This window comes from Pelobates fuscus, chromosome 4 (genome assembly GCF_036172605.1).
Source record: "Pelobates fuscus isolate aPelFus1 chromosome 4, aPelFus1.pri, whole genome shotgun sequence".
NCBI lineage: Eukaryota > Metazoa > Chordata > Amphibia > Anura > Pelobatidae > Pelobates > Pelobates fuscus.
Window position 1 is genome coordinate 6,878,328 of NC_086320.1, and position 17,926 is coordinate 6,896,253.

General features: G+C 41.5%; 1 protein-coding gene across 2 annotated transcripts in view; it reads left to right on the plus strand.

The window, feature by feature from the left end:
- Window positions 1-17,926, plus strand: part of LOC134608260 (microtubule-actin cross-linking factor 1, isoforms 6/7-like) — a 236,079-nt gene that overhangs the window by 71,427 nt on the left and 146,726 nt on the right. For both annotated transcript variants that reach the window (XM_063450947.1, XM_063450948.1), the window contains one exon: window positions 3,314-3,910. In XM_063450947.1, the coding sequence (XP_063307017.1) occupies window positions 3,371-3,910 (540 nt within the window). In that variant the 5' untranslated portion in view covers window positions 3,314-3,370. The remainder of the gene's footprint in view (window positions 1-3,313; window positions 3,911-17,926) is intronic.

The following is a 17,926-nucleotide window of genomic DNA, read 5'->3' on the forward strand; positions in this document are numbered from 1 at the left end:
TTTGTTGGTATTTAGGGTTTGTTTTGTTTACCTATTGTACCGCACTGCGTAATATCTTAGCACAATGTAAATAATTGTATTTTCAGAGGCGTGATTTTGGATACAATTTGTAGAGGTAGTTACTGCAGCAGCAGGTAGAGAAAGTGTTATAGAGTTTGGATATAAGAGAAAGTTATAACTAGGATTCATTACTGAACAATGTTATTCACTTTTTCTTTTGCTTTCTTATTGGTAGCTCTGTTTGTAATGGAAATAAACTGTACAAAAAAGATGGTTTGCATCTTTCTCAAAAGGGAACAAATGTTCTCAGTGAGCAGTTCAGAGGTTTTGCTAGGATGTATTTAAACTAGGAGGGGGGGGGGGCAAAAGGGTGATAAAACATCAATCCAATTGCCCCCCAAAACAAGGACAGAAGGTGCCTGTAGCAAGTGTGTTAAAAAATGATAAGCTTAGAGTCATGTCTACAAATGCTCGCAGTTTAGGGAATAAGATCCATGAACTTGTGGCAATAATGGCAACTGATAGTGTAGATTTAGTCGCTGTTACTGAGACATGGTATAATGAGAAAAATGACTGGGACATAGCAATACCAGGGCACTCTTTATATAGAAAAGACAGGGAAGGCAAGAAAGGGGGAGGGGTGGCCCTGTATGTGAAGGATAGCATAAAATCTAGCCTAATAAAGGTTAGTGAGGCGAACATAGAGTCCGTTTGGGTTACGTTAGAATTTGGTAATCACACAGTAACTCGTGTAGGTGTGATTTATAGGCCCCCAAGACAAATTGAAGACTTAGATAATCTACTAGTTGAGGAAATAGCTAAAATGACAATGAAGGGGGAAGTTATCATCATGGGTGACTTTAATCTTCCTGATGTGAATTGGAAAACAAAAATAGCTACTTGTGCCAGGAGCACACATATTCTAAACTCCCTACTGGGATTGTCTCTAAAACAAGTCGTTGAGGAGCCAACTCGTAAAGAGGCCATACTAGATTTAGTGTTAACAAATGGAGATTTGGTATCAGATATTACTGTAGGTAAAAGTTTAGGATCCAGTGATCATCAGTCAGTGTGGTTTAATATAAGAACAGTGACTGTGTCACACCACACAAAAACTAAAGTTTTAGACTTTAGAAAGGAGTAAAGGAGTCATTATCAGACTGGAGCAATTTAAATGGAGTCCAAGAGAAATGGGATTATTTAAAAATTGCACTACGGAAGGCAACAGAAAATTGCATTAGGCTTGTCAGTAAAAGCAAAAAAAATCAAGAAACCACTGTGGTACTCCGCAGATGTGGCCAAAATAGTAAAAAACAAAAAGTTAGCATTTAGTAATTATAAGAAAACCCAGAGTGAGGAAGACAGAATGACCTATAAGATTAGGCAGAAAGAGGCTAAGCAAGTTATAAGAGCTTCCAAATCACACACAGAAGAGAAAATAGCACAGTCAGTAAAAAAGGGGGACAAAACTTTTTTTAGATACATAAATGAGAAAAGAAAAGTAAAACAAGGATTAGTTAGATTAAAAACAAAAAAGGAAGGTATGTAGATGAGGATAAAGGTCTAGCTGACTGCCTCAATGAATATTTTTGTTCGGTATTTACAGATGAAAATGAAGGAGAGGGACCTCAGTTAAGAAAAAGGATAAATGAGTCATTTATTACACGTGAGTTTACAGAGGAAGAGGTTCTATTTCAACTGTCAAAAGTAAACACAAATAAGTCAATGGGACCTGATGGAATACACCCAAAGCTATTAAAAGAGCTTAGTGGTGTACTAGCAAAACCATTAACAGATTTATTTAACCAATCATTGTTAACAGGAGTAGTCCTAGAAGATTGGAAGTTAGTGAATGTTGTACCCATTCACAAGAAAGGTAGGAGTCGGGCAACTATAGGCCAGTAAGCCTTACTTCAGTAGTGGGGAAAGTGATGGAAACCATGTTAAATGATAGGATTGTTGAACATCTAAAAACACATGGATTTCAAGATCAGAGACAACATGGGTTTACTTCAGGGAGATCATACCAAACTAATCTTATTGATTTTTTTGATTGGGTAACTAAAATTATAGATCAGGGTGGTGCAGTAGACATTGCTTACCTAGATTTCAGTAAGGCTTTTGACACTGTTGCACATAGAAGGCTTATCAATAAACTGCAATATTTGAGTTTGGATTCCAATATTGTTGAATGGATAAGGCAGTGGCTGAGTGACAGGCAACAGAGGGTTGTAGTCAATGGAGTATATTCGAAGCTTGGGCTTGTCACCAGTGGGGTACCTCAGGGATCTGTACTTGGACCCATTCTCTTTAATATTTTTATTAGTGATATTGCAGAAGGTCTTGATGGTAAGGTGTGTCTTTTTGCGGATGATACTAAGATATGTAACAGGGTTGATGTTCCAGGAGGGATAAGCCAAATGGCAAATGATTTAGGTAAACTAGAAAAATTGTCAGAGTTGTGGCAACTGACATTTAATGTGAATAAGTGCAAGATAATGCATCTTGGATGTAAAAACCCAAGGGCAGAGTACAGAATATTTGATAGAGTCCTAACCTCAACATCTGAGGAAAGGGATTTAGGGGTGATTATTTCTGATGACTTAAAGATAGGCAGACAATGTAATAGAGCAGCAGGAAATGCTAGCAGAATGCTTGGTTGTATAGGGAGAGGTATTAGCAGTAGAAAGAGGGAAGTGCTCATGCCATTGTACAGAATGCTGGTGAGACCTCACTTGGAGTACTGTACACAGTACTGGAGACCATATCTTCTGAAGGATATTGATACCTTAGAGAGAGTTCAAAGAAGGGCTACTAAACTGGTTCATGGATTGCAGGATAAAACTTACCAGGAAAGTTTAAAGGATCTTAACATGTATAGCTTGGAGGAAAGACGAGACAGGGGGGATATGATAGAAACATTTAAATACATAAAGGGAATTAACACAGTAAAGGAGGAGACTATATTTAAAAGAAGAAAAACTACCACAACAAGAGGACATAGTCTTAAATTAGAGGGACAAAGGTTTAAAAATAATATCAGGAAGTATTACTTTACTGAGAGGGTAGTGGATGCATGGAATAGCCTTCCAGCTGAAGTGGTAGAGGTTAACACAGTAAAGGAGTTTAAGCATGCGTGGGATAGGCATAAGGCTATCCTAACTATAAGATAAGGCCAGGGACTAATGTAAGTATTTAGAAAATTGGGCAGACTAGATGGGCCGAATGGTTCTTATCTGCCGTCACATTCTATGTTTCTATGTTTCTATGTTTATTGTTCTAAATTGGTTATTCTCTGGTTTGCTTATTTCAGGATTGGATTTTGATCATCGATGTCTGACATGCTCCACTGATTCAGATCCTGCTCACCATGGGAAACTCTGTCAGCAGACCCAGCTGCTTGGGAGACAGGAGTCGCAAGTCCGAGAACTTTCTAAAAGAATGTTGCATGAAGAAGGAATTGATTGCTGATATCACAAGTTTGAAGAACAATGCTGAGTCCAGTGCAGGTTCTGGGGATAAAAAACAAAATGATCTGGTGATAGAGAAAGAGTTGAATGTCAGCCCAACCTCCTGCAAAAACCGGAGCAATGAACCTCTCCCAAAACAAAACAATACAGATGCCAATGTTCAAAGTGGGACAGTCAGAAGGGGAACTCCCAAGTCCACTCCTAATCATATGGAGAATGTGTGGACTCCACAGAGAGGCACTCTCCAGAGATCATCTGGTAGTAGTTGGTCATGGAAGCCTCTTGCATCAAGGGAGGTGACTGAAGTCACAGAAGTTACAGAGACTATTGTAACAGAGATTGTGGAAGTGACACAATACCCAACCGGAGACAAGAGTGGAGAACCCATAGTTACAAGGACAGTGAAGGTCCTAACAGAATGTGCGGGGGAGCTATCTGAGGTTAATATCTGTTTTGTACAGTAAGATCAGAAACCCATAGTTACTATGACGGGGCTAATAGAATGTATCCCAGGAAGCTGCTTGATGATATCCATCCAGTATAGCAAGATTAAGACCCATTGGGACAGCTCTAACACAGTGTATCATGGAGCTGTCTGAGGGTAATATCCAACCAGTACAGTAAAATCAGAAACACATTGGATCGGTGCTAATACAGTGTGCCAGGGACTTGTCTGAGGTTAAAATCTTTCCAGTACAGTAAGATTAGATCCCATTGAGAAGGTGGTAACACAGTGTGCCGGGAAGCTGTCTGAGGTTAATATCCACCCAGAACAGTAAGAGTAAAACCCATTGGGACGGCACTAACACAATGTGCCGGGAGCTGTCTGAGGTTAATATCCATCCAGAACAGTAAGATTAGAATCCATTGGGACGGCATTAACACAGTGTGCCGGGAGCTGTCTGAGGTTAATATCCATCCAGTACGGTAAGATTAGAACCCATTGGGATGGTGGTAACACTTTGTGCCGGGAGCTGTCTGAGGTTAATATCCACCCAGAACAGTAAGATTAGAATCCATTGGGACGGCATTAACACAGTGTGCCGGGAGCTGTCTGAGGTTAATATCCATCCAGTACGGTAAGATTAGAACCCATTGGGATGGTGGTAACACTTTGTGCCGGGAGCTGTCTGAGGTTAATATCCACCCAGAACAGTAAGAGTAGAACCCATTGGGACGGCATTAACACAGTGTGCCGGGAGCTGTCTGAGGTTAATATCCACCCAGAACAGTAAGAGTAAAACCCATTGGGACGGCACTAACACTGTGTGCCGGGAGCTGTCTGAGGTTAATATCCACCCAGAACAGTAAGAGTAGAACCCATTGGGACGGCATTAACACAGTGTGCCGGGAGCTGTCTGAGGTTAATATCCACCCAGAACAGTAAGAGTAAAACCCATTGGGACGGCACTAACACTGTGTGCCGGGAGCTGTCTGAGGTTAATATCCACCCAGAACAGTAAGAGTAGAACCCATTGGGACGGCATTAACACAGTGTGCCGGGGAGCAGAGGTTAATATCCATCCAGAACAGTAGATTAGAATCCATTGGGACAGCACTAACACTGTGTGCCGGGAGCTGTCTGAGGTTAATATCCACCCAGAACAGTAAGAGTAAAACCCATTGGGACGGCACTAACACAATGTGCCGGGAGCTGTCTGAGGTTAATATCCATCCAGAACAGTAGATTAGAATCCATTGGGACAGCACTAACACTGTGTGCCGGGAGCTGTCTGAGGTTAATATCCACCCAGAACAGTAAGAGTAAAACCCATTGGGACGGCATTAACACAGTGTGCCGGGGAGCAGAGGTTAATATCCATCCAGAACAGTAGATTAGAATCCATTGGGACAGCACTAACACTGTGTGCCGGGAGCTGTCTGAGGTTAATATCCACCCAGAACAGTAAGAGTAAAACCCATTGGGACGGCATTAACACAGTGTGCCGGGGAGCAGAGGTTAATATCCATCCAGAACAGTAAGATTAGAATCCATTGGGATGGCACTAACACAATGTGCCGGGAGCTGTCTGAGGTTAATATCCATCCAGTACGGTAAGATTAGAACCCAATGGGATGGTGGTAACACTTTGTGCCGGGGAGCTGTCAGAGGTTAATATCCATCCAGAACCGTAACATTAAGACCCGGGACGGCACTAACACAGTGTGCCGTGGAAGCTGTCTGTGGTTGATATCCACCCAGACCAGAAAAATTAGAATCAATTGGGATGGCATTACCACAGTGTGCCGGGCAGCGGAGGTTAATATCCATCCAGAACAGTAAGAGTAGAACCCATTGGGACGGCACTAACACAATGTTCTGGGAGCTGTATGAGGTTAATATCCATCCAGTACGGTAAGATTAGAACCCATTGGGACACAGTGGGCCGGGGAGCTGTCTGAGTTTAGTACCCATCCAGAACAGTAAGATTAGAATTCATTGGCATAGCACTAACACAGTATCCCGAGAGCAGCCTGAGGTTAATATTCATCCAAAACAGTAAGATTAGAACCCATTTAAAATACTGATATATATCAATATGAATAAAATACAGAAAATTCATATTGATATATATCAGTATTTTAAAATATTACACTTAGTTTGGATCATCTCTGTTTCCTCTTGTATACTTTGGAGAGCAACATACGCTTCTTCGCTGTGAGAGAGGGATTGTGTGGTCTACCCAAAAGACACAGACGCCTGGAAGTTTAGAGCCTTGCCACTGTAAAAGGCTCTAAAAAATGTGAGTTAATTTATATTATAACTCACACTAATAATTTAAATACTAATTTTTCTGGCATATTGCACTATTATTTGTATATATTTATTTTTTCTCTATATATATACATGGAAATACAAGTATGATATAGAGGGTAAGTGTCCTTCAGCACTATATACGTATATTCACATATTCTTATATTTATACTTAGCGCTACACTCATGAAAATTGAGGGTTTAAAGGGATAGACACCTGATAAATCTGGAAATTGTCTTTGTTGTTTTTGGTGATTTTCTATGTGTGTTGGGTTTATAGGAGTACCCACGGAGTGTATAACAGCTAGATTCATTTTAATACTATAACTATATAGCGCCACCTTTTCCACAACCTGTGTGTGCATATTTATTATACATTCAGAACCATAAGATTAAGATCCATTGGGACGGCACATTAAGACCCATCTGGGTGGTTGATATCCACCCAGACCAGCAAAATTAGAACCCATTGGGACAGCACTAACACAGTGTGAGTGTGAGTCTGAGGTTGTGGCGTAAGCCACTTCGCCACTGGCATTTGGAGGGGACTACTTGCCAGCCTTTTACCCTGTGACTATGGCCCCTTTAATTTATTATGGTTAAAAAACCCTATTTGTACTTATTATGAATTTTGGACAATAATTATTTGAACTTTGGAAGCGGCGCTTCGAACTCACCAAAGCCATTTGAAGTTCCATTCGCCACGAGGTGGCGGCCATCTTGTTTGCATGGACCAAAACAGCAAATAGACTTCAGGGGGACTTAGTCGTGAATGCCCTGGAACTATTTTCAGGACAAAAATCTTGTGCCTCCTGGTCTGTTCTCCAGCGGCACTTAGCCACGATACTATGGAACAATTTTCAGCTATGCTTGTGGTCGGACCATGCTTGTGGTCGGTAACAAATATGACTTCCATAAAATGTCTGAACCCCTTATCTGATCTAGGTGATTTTCGGATATGTTGGTCACCTAGATCAGTGCTATCAGGGAATGTATGGGGTTATTATGTGTTTTGGGGTACTTTTGAGAATTTTTAGAAATGTCTGTTTTTTGTGTTTGGAGATAATTGAGTTTAGTATAGTACTTGATTCAATTATCTCCTAATTAAAAAATACAATATTGTATTGTATGTATGAGTGTCAAACATTGTAAACGTGTTTGTAAGTTTGTGTCCCTGTCCCCAACAAGGTCCATGTGGGCGTACACCTTGTTTGGGGATTGTCATAAAAGGCCAGTGTGGCACCATTAAAATTGAGTCCTGCTTAACCCTCAACACGTAGCTTGTTCTCGTGATTGGAGGGGAACTGCTATACTGCTATATTCACACTGGGGATTGCTATACTCCTTATACTACCCTGGGTTCTAATCACTAGCTCTTAAGAGCTGTTCCTGCTACGCTCTCTGGAGTAAGAGAGGTCCTTCCCACATGGTTCTGGATATCAGAGGTTGGTCCAGGGTGGGAGGAAGGCGGTGAGATCCCAGCTAAGCTATGGCGGTTGTGGAGTCTGCGGAGCTTGTGGTGTCCGGTGCGGTGCTTACGGTCCTCAGCGTCAGCTAGGAAGCCTAGCCATCACCTAGTAGGCGGAGGTGCCCAGTCGGGGTGCCAGGTGATCCGTTACAGAGGTTAATATCCATCCAGAACCCATTGGGATGGCACTAACACAGTGTGCCGTCTGAGGCTAATATGAGCTGTCTGAGGCTAATATCCATCCAAAACAATAAGATTAGAACCCATTGGGACGGCACTAATACAGTGGGCCATCCATTACAGTAAGATTAGAATTAATTGGGAGAGCACTAACACAATGTACTGGGAAGCTGTCTGTGGTGAACAGAACCTTGCCACAGGCTCCTGGAAAGCAGGCAGCCGGTGTTTGGGCATTGATCTCCTGGAACTAAAATCGGACACGGAAATTCCCGAACACCACTGGACTTCCATCATCGCCTGCGTTCGGTTCTACACAACTTGGAAGGGCACTGTTCGGTGGAAACGTTCCCACGATCAAGGTGAACAAGCTCCAGGGTAAGACTGTGGACTATGTTTGGTAGTTTGTTCATTTTTAAACTACCCAACTAGACCAACCGCTAGCCCTGATTTCATGGAACTGTTTTGGGCATAGGACCATGTGCACGGCCGGTCAAATAATTGACTTCTATGAAAATCCCGAACCCCTGAACCGATCTGGGTGATTTTTAAATATGTTGGTCACCCAGATTGGGGCTATCAGGGGATGTGACTTTTGTGGGGTTTTCATGTGTTTTGGGGGTATTTTCGAGGTATTGTCATATTGTATGTTTTCTTTAATTTAGATCTTTGTTTTGAACTAGTTCCCTCTCAGGTCCATGAGAGGAATGCCCCTGAATGTCACTGTGGAAACCCCTTGCATGGGGAGTTGCATAAAAGGCTGTGTGTGGTTCCCATTAAATCAGTTCATCCACAGCATAGAGCCTTGTCTCATGTATGTGGGAAACAGCTGTACTGCTGTATTCACTGCTATACTTCTCTACTCTCTTGGAGGTGAGGTCTTCCCACTGGAAGTTAAATCCAGATGTTGGTCCAGGGTGGGAAGGCACTGCAAGACCCAAGCCAAGCTATGGGGGCTACAGTGCTTATGTTGTCTGGTGCGGTGCTTATGGTACTCGGTGACAGCTAGGAAGCATGATGGGCGGAGGTACCCAGTTGGGGTGCTAGGCTGTCCACCACATGGTCTTAGGTTAATATCCAGCCAGAACAGTAAGATTAGATCCCATTGGGATAGTGGTAACACAGTGTGTCGGGAGCTGTCTGAGGTTAATATCCATTCTGTAAGATCAGTAACCAGGGCTGTCCGGATATCCATATTTAACATGTGTACTCTGCTCCTCTTCACACCGGAACAATGCCTAGCATCAAACTCAGTGCAATGCCAGCATGATTGATGCTGGATGCTCTGTGCTCAACCAGATAAGCAGTTTTAACATCCAGCGTCATTGTGAACACTTTCGGAGAGATGTGTTAGTCCTGCGCACTCTTGCACATATATTTTGGCAATGCAATACACACACCTTTACCTATTTACCCCTTAGAGAACCAGTGTCCTGTCGTTAGGCCTGCTTATCTGAGAGAGTGCTTAGGTTGCCATTTTGATTTCCTGGTTTTGACTCAGCTCATTTTCCTGGTTATTGACTCAGCTCGTAATTCCTGATTCCTGTACACGGCTTTGTTTATTTTTTTTATTGTGTAAATCTGTATTCCCTGGCCTCAGCCTGGCTTTTGACTATTGGCCTCTCTATAGGCAGTTATGGTAAACCTAACCATTCTAAGGATCAGGAAAACACAGCTATCCTTTATTGTATTTATTTCTTCCCTGCTGACCTGTTCTCTGTAAGTTAGGGTTAGTTGATTCCTGACAAAGGTGTTTCTATATTCAAAAATACAAAATGAAGCATGCATTGGAGTTCTGTCGGTGATGCCAATACAAACAGATGGTTTATGGTTGGGGGACTGCCACCAAAGTTTGATTTTGGCCACCAGATCAATTGAGATGTGACCAATAGAAAAAGGTGAAATCGTAAATAAAATCTCTATATTTCATAAATATACGAATAATGGTTTTCTTTTTTTACTCCTCCTCCTATTTCTCTTCTGTTACTTATCTGTAAATTAAATGGCGCAAACATACTCCTATCACTGCAGAATATATACTTAATATTTATATTGGGAATGTAGGTTATAAACAGGGGATCTGCACTCCGGACATTCAGGGGAGCTCTCGAGGGTCTCCGAGGTGGGCCACTCCGGACATTCAGGGGAGCTCTCGAGGGTCTCCGAGGTGGGCCGCTCCGGACATTCAGGGGAGCTCTCGAGGGTCTTGATATTATGCTGCAGAACTGTAATGAAAGCAATTTTACAGCATCTTATTGACGATGTGTTGTGTTTGGTATATATATGAGGTATATATTATATGAGGTAATTATTATATGAGTTATATATTATATCAGATAACTATCACATGAGTTATATATAATATATGGTAAATATTATCTGTTATATTATATGAAGTATATATTACGGAGTAAATATTATATGAGTTATATATTATATGAATTAAACATATGAGGTAAATATTACATGAGTTATATACCATATGAAGTAAATATCGTATGAGGTAAATATATGCGGTATTATTATTATTATTATTATTGCCATTTATATAGCGCCAACAGATTCCGTAGCGCTTTACAATATTTTGAGAGGGGGGGGATGTAACAATAAATAAGACAATTACAAGAAAACTTACAGGAATAATAGGTTGAAGAGGACCCTGCTCAAATGAGCTTACAGTCTATAGGAGGTGGGGTATTAGAAACATTAGGATAGGAAATATCAAGTAGGAGTGAAGCAGAGCTGGAGGAGAGAGCAAAGCACTATCCCATAGGAGAGCAAGCGACAGGTATGTAAGGGAGAGATTACTCTGGGAGGCCATACGCTTTCCTGAAGAGATGGGATTTAAGGCCCTTCTTAAATGATTGAAGACTAGGGGTATATATCATATATGGTAAATATCGTATGAGTTAAATATTATATGAGGTTTACAGTATCTCACAAAAGTGAGTCCACTCCTCACATTTCTGTAAATATTTTATTATATCTTTTCATGTGACAACAGTGAAGAAATTACACTCTGCTACAATGTAAAGTAGTAAGTGTACAGCCTGCATAACAGGGTAAATGTTCTGTCCCCTCAAAATAACTCAACACACAGCCATTAATGTCTAAACCGTTGGCAACAAAAGTGAGTACACCCCTTAGTAGAAATGTCCAAATTGGGCCCAAGGTGTCAATATTTTGTGTGGCCACCATTATTTTCCAGCACTGCCTTAACCCTCATGGGTATGGAGTTCACCAGAGCTTCACAGGTTGCCACTGGAGTCCTCTTCCACTCCTCCATGTGTATGGTCTGAGCACTGACAGGCTGACCCCCCATCCCTTCAACCTATGCAGCAATGCTGGCAGCACTCATACATCTTTTTCCCAAAGACAACACGCTAAGCACGTGCACTCAACTTCTTTGGTCGACCATGGCCAGGCCTGTTCTGAGTGGAACCTGTCCTGTGAAACCGCTGTATGGTCTTGCTGCAGCTCAGTTTCAAGATCTTGGCAATCTTCTTATAGCCTAGGCCATCTTTATGTAGAGCAAAAAATCTTTTTTTCAGATCCTCAGAACCATGTGGTGCCATGTTGAACTTCCAGTGACCAGTATGAGAGAGTGTGAGAGCGATAACACCAAATGTATCACACCTGCTCCCCATTCACACCTGAGACCTTGTAACCCTAACGAGTCACATGATACCAGGGAGGGAAAATGGCTAATTGGGCCCAATTTGGACATTTCCACTAAGGGGTGTACTCACTTTTGTTGCCAACGGTTTAGACATTAATGGCTGTGTGTTGAGTTATTTTGAGGGGACAGAACATTTACCCTGTTATACAGGCTGTACACTTACTACTTTACATTGTAGCCGAGTGTCATTTCTTCAGTGTTGTCACATGAAAAGATATAATAAAATATTTACAAAAATTGAGGGGTGTACTCACTTTTTTGAGATCCTGTATATCATATGTGGTAAATTTTGTATGAGGTAAATATTATACTTGGTAAATATTATATGAGGTATATATTATATATGGTAAATATTATATGAGGTATATATTATATGTGGTAAATATTATATGAGGTATATATTATATGAGGCATATATTATATGTGGTATATATTATATGAGGTATATATTGTATGTGGTAAATATTATATGAGGTATATATTATATGAGGCATATATTGTATGTGGTAAATATTATATGAGGTATATATTATATGTGGTAAATATTATATGAGGTATATATCATATGAGGTATATATCATATGTGGTATATATTGTATGAGGTATATATTATATGAGGTATATATTATATGTGGTAAATACTATATGAGGTATATATTATATGTGGTAAATATTATATGAGGTATATATTATATGAGGCATATATTATATGTGGTATATATTATATGAGGTATATATTGTATGTGGTAAATATTATATGAGGTATATATTATATGAGGCATATATTGTATGTGGTAAATATTATATGAGGTATATATTATATGTGGTAAATATTATATGAGGTATATATCATATGAGGTATATATCATATGTGGTATATATTGTATGAGGTATATATTATATGAGGTATATATTATATGTGGTAAATACTATATGAGGTATATATTATATGAGGTATATATTGTATGTGGTAAATATTATGTGAGGTATATATTATATGTGGTAAATATTATATGAGGTATATATTATATGAGGTATATATTATATGTGGTATATATTATATGAGGTATATATTGTATATATTAAATGAGGTATATATTATATGTGGTAAATGCTATATGAGGTATATATTATATGAGGTATATATTGTATGAGGTATATATTGTATGAGGTATATATTATATGTGGTAAATATTATATGAGGTATATATAATATGAGGTATATATTGTATATATTAAATGAGGTATATATTATATGTGGTATATATTATATGAGGTATATATTATATGTGGTAAATACTATATGAGGTATATATTATATGTGGTAAATATTATATGAGGTACCGTATATACTCGAGTATAAGCCGACCCGAATATAAGCCGAGGCCCCTAATTTCTACATAAAATTAGATCCTTAAAATTTATATTAATTGAATATTTATTTACAGTGTGTGTATATAATGAATGCAGTGTGTGTGTGTATGAATGCAGTGTGTGTATGAATGCAGTGTGTGTATGAATGCAGTGTGTGTATGAATGCAGTGTGTGTGTATGAGTGCAGTGTGTGTATGAGTGCAGCGTGTGTGTATGAGTGCAGTGTGTGTATGAGTGCAGTGTGTGTATGAGTGATGTGTGTGTATGAGTGATGTGTGTGTATGAGTGCAGTGCGTGTGTGTATGAGTGCAGTGCGTGTATGAATGCAGTGTGTGTATGAATGCAGTGTGTATGTATGAGTGCAGTGTGTGTGTATGAGTGCAGTGTGTGTGTATGAGTGCAGTGTGTATGTATGAGTGCAGTGTGTATGTATGAGTGCAGTGTGTGTGTATGAGTGCAGTGTGTGTGTATGAGTGCAGTGTGTGTGTATGAGTGCAGTGTGTGTGTATGAGTGCAGTGTGTGTGTATGAATGCAGTGTGTGTGTATGAATGCAGTGTGTGTGTATGAATGCAGTGTGTGTATGAATGCAGTGTGTGTATGAGTGCAGTGTGTATGTATGAGTGCAGTGTGTGTGTATGAGTGCAGTGCGTGTATGAGTGCAGTGTGTTTATATGAATTCAGTGTGTGTATATGAGTGCAGTGTGTGTATGAGTGCAGCGTGTGTATGAGTGCAGCGTGTGTGTATTAGTGCAGTGTGTGTGTATGAGTGCAGTGTGTGTATAAATGCAGTGTGTATGAGTGCAGTGTGTGTGCATGAGTGCAGTGTGTGTATATGAATGCAGTGTGTGTATATGAATGCAGTGTGTGTATATGAATGCAGTGTGTGTATATGAGTGCAGTATGTGTGTATGAGTGCAGTGTGTGTATATGAGTGCAGTGTGTGTGTATGAGTGCAGTGTGTGTGTGTGTGTGTGTAGCTGAGCCTTGGTGGGGGGTGGGCAATTTTATTATTATTTTTTTAAATTATTTTAATAATTTTTTATTATTATTATTTTTTATTATATTTTTTTAATTTAATTATTATTTTTTATTTTATTTAATTTTTTTTTCGTCCCCCCTCCCTGCTTGATACATGGCAGGGAGGTGGCCTCTCCTTCCCTGGTGGTCCAGTGGCATTGGCAGTTCAGTGGGGGGAGCACTTACGTCTCCTGCAGCTCCTGTCAGCTCCCTTCTCCTCCGCGCCGGTCCGGTCAGCTCCCTCTACTAGCTCACACTGTAAGTCTTGCGAGAGCCGCACTATGACCCCGCGGCTCTCGCGAGACTTACACTGGGAGCTGACATAGATGCTGAACGGACCGGCGCGGAGGAGGAGTTTGCTGACAGGAGCTGCAGGAGAGGTAAGTAACCGCACACAGCCCCCAGTCTGTATTATGGCAATGTAAATTGCCATAATACAGACAGTGACTCGAGTATAAGCCGAGTTGGGGTTTTTCAGCACAAAAAAGTGCTGAAAAACTCGGCTTATACTCGAGTATATATGGTATATATTATATGTGGTAAATATTATATGAGGTATATATTATATGTGGTAAATATTATTTGTGTTCGGGGCATTCTCATATGATATGGAATACTCTGGTGGAGAGTAATACAATAAAAGGAAATAGTCGGTTGAGGTGTGCCGAAACCGATGTATGCTGTAGGCCGGTAAATAAAGTGGGCAAAAAGAGAAAGCAAGATAACCATTTATTTGGTAAACATAAATACATTAAATACAAACACATTAATTAGGAAGACATCTTAATGAAAGCCCTCCTAAGCTCTTGGACTGGGTGTGGGATGTAGGTGGCGTAAGCTGAGGACTTCCACCGACCCAGTGACCCACGTTTTGGCTAGAGGCTGTGGAGGCCGCTCCAATTCTGAAGGAGTGCCCCGAGTAGCTACTAGGGTTCAGACCAAGCCGGGTGATAAGCATTCGAACATAAAGCATGAATTTTGCCGTGGTGAGAATGATACCGTGCAACATTAGTAGAGGTTTTGCTGGTTGTGATGATTGCGTGGCTACGAAAACGTCTAGTGCTTTTACTGGGCACCAACTGTTACCCGTGGGGTAGTAGTTTATGTGAACTGGTTCCCCCCTCTGACTTGTCTTAGTCTTAGGTAGAGACAGGACGTAGTAGTCTGTGTGTTTTGTGAGATGTGACGTGAGGAGGCACCCTTGGCTATGTAGTTGGCCACTAACGGTGAATTCTCGTGGTCTGAGAAACCCATAAAAGGCCAGATACATGGCGGTTTTAATAACCGTATTTGTATTGGGTTCAAATGGTGCCTGATCGAGTAGGTTGGACAATGATTTAAACATCTCTTTGTCAATAGCCAATCTTTTGAGTGTTGATGGACCGTCTGCCTTTGCTATACCCTTCAGTAGTGTGCGGATGGGGTATGAGGTTAAGAACCCTTTGTGGTTAGGGAAGGAGTAGTACATGTGGTGTTGTATCCCCGTGAGGTAAAGCTTAATGGTGTTGTGTGAGAATTTTAACTTAAGGTGGCAAAAAGATGCAAAAGCCATTAGTGACGATACCTCGAACCAGTTGGTTAGGTGATGGTCAGACATGAAACGTTTATACAGGTGGAATGCTCTATGATATGAGTGTTGAGTGCTAGTGGACAAAGCTAATTTTGTGAGAGTGAGGCTGTGCTGAAGTAGTACATCTACTCCATGACAAGGTCTTGGAAGATTGGTGCTGGGGTTGCCAAGCGAGCTGCCGAGGGTAGGGACCGTCTGAAAGCCTGAAATTGAAAGCGAGATAGCTGGTCAGCTGCCGTATTGTCTCTGCCAGGAACATGAGAGCATACAATTTGGAAGTGATGGGTAGCTGCCAGCCATGTCAGTTTCCTAATGAAGTTCATAATTATCAAAGAGGAAGAGCGGCCTTTGTTGATAATGTGGCATATTGCCATGTTATCAGAGAAAACAGCGTACTGACTGACCTTCCCACAACCTACACCAAGTGACAGCAGCGGCAACTATTGGGTATACCTCAAAGAGGGCCGAGTTAGTGTGAAACCCCTCAATACCCTGTGTTTCTGTTGGCCACGTCCCCCAGAGCCAATTTGTGCCAAAAATGGCCGCATATCCTGCGGATGATGCTGCGTCTGTCCAAATGACAGGTGACTGAGAATCCAGCTGTGAAAGGAACATGCTCCTACCATTCCAGTCAGAGAGGAATTTGTACCACATCTGAAGGTCGGCAGTCGCAGGGCAGTCCAAGGATATGCGGGCATAGTCGTTGGCGAAGGTGGGGAACAGGGCGAGGAGCCTGGAAATGAAAGCCCTGCCCTGGGGGATTATGCGCATGGCGAAATTCAGTGAACCCAACAGTGATTGTAGTTCCTTACGGTTGCATGACCCTCTGTGCATGTAGTGGTTAATGTCATGTAGGATATTATCAATCTTTGTACTAGAGAGGCTGGCCATCATCGTTGCTGAATCCAGCAGAATACCTAGAAAATTGATGGCTGTGTCTGGACCTTCAGTTTTGGTGGGCGATACGGGGACCCCGAGTGCGGTGAATAGTTTGACAGCTTTGTCTAGGCTACACGGGGGGTTGGTATTGGCTTTGATGAACAGGAAATCATCCAGATAGTGTATCACGTTTTGGCACCTACAGGTATTAAGGAGGAGCCAACACAAAGCTTCTGCGAATGTGTCAAAGATCCTTGGACTACTCTTGGCCCCAAATGTGAGTTTTGTGAAGAAGTAGTAGGCTTCTTGCCACTTAACTCCATGCAGGTGCCATAACGAGGGGTGTATAGGTAACAGTTTAAAAGCATTAACTATATCCGTCTTGCTAAGCCATGCCACCACCCCTGCTGACCTGATAGCTGAAATAGCGTGGTCAATAGTGGAGTACTGTAAGGAAAACTCCTCAGAAGGAATCAGTGAGTTTAGGCTGGGGATGGCTGAAGAGTGAGGTGCAGATAGGTCAATGATGAGCCTTTGTTTATCTGAATTTTTGCTTGAGACCAGCCCGATAGGGTTAGTTCTCCAGCTGGAGAAGGGGGGATTACCAAAAGGCCCAATGACAAATCCCTGGTCAACTTCCAATTGTAGCAAGTTAGTGACTGCCGTAGGGTTATTAGTGGCTGATTGTAAATTGTGACATTCTAACACCCCTGTTGGCATGTAAATGAGCCCTGTGTGAAACCCGTGGGTGAGACCTGTGCATAAAAATTCCACCAGGTGTTTACAGGGGTGAGAGGACAGCATGTGTTCAAATACAGGAACGTTCACTGGAGACAAATAAGGTTTCTGATACATTTTATTTGTGCACATGGACTTCGCGTGTGCCCGAAAACAGTGTGAGCACACGTGTAATAAGCGGCAAGCGCTGTAACCACAGGAGCCTTCATTAAAGTTGTTGCAAATTTGTGACTTGCCTAGGTACACTACCGGACGACCCAATTTGTCTCTGGTCTGTTTCTCAGCTTTAAAGGGGTGCTGTACGGACGTGCTGGGAGCGCTGTCCGGGCAGAGAGGGCACAAATAGGCTGAGTGAGCGGGTGACATGCATATGGCACAAGCTGGTGTCCTGAGCCCCGCAAAGTGCCTGAGGAACAGTTCATTGTCCAGTTGGCTCCAATCCATCTGGATGCCATACTGGGACAATGTGGCTGACACTTTAGACGAAAAAGACTTGTGGTAGTCGTAAAAAGTGTAACCACCATATTTGCTACCCAGGTCCACCAGCTTATGCATATATAAGTCCAGTTCCTCTCTCCTATGCGGATGGACTGTGCACAGGATATCCCTAAAGATACCAAAAGACAGGACAAAATCGGGAATGGTCAACTTCTTACTGAGTCTGGGGTCTCTGGCTTTTAGAACAACAGAGATGTCCCCGTAGTCGTAAGAGCGGTTTTCCACTACATCCTGGGAGGCAATGAGCAACGAGACCAAGTTAACGTCCTTGCCCTCCAGGATGTCTTTTTTAAGATTAGC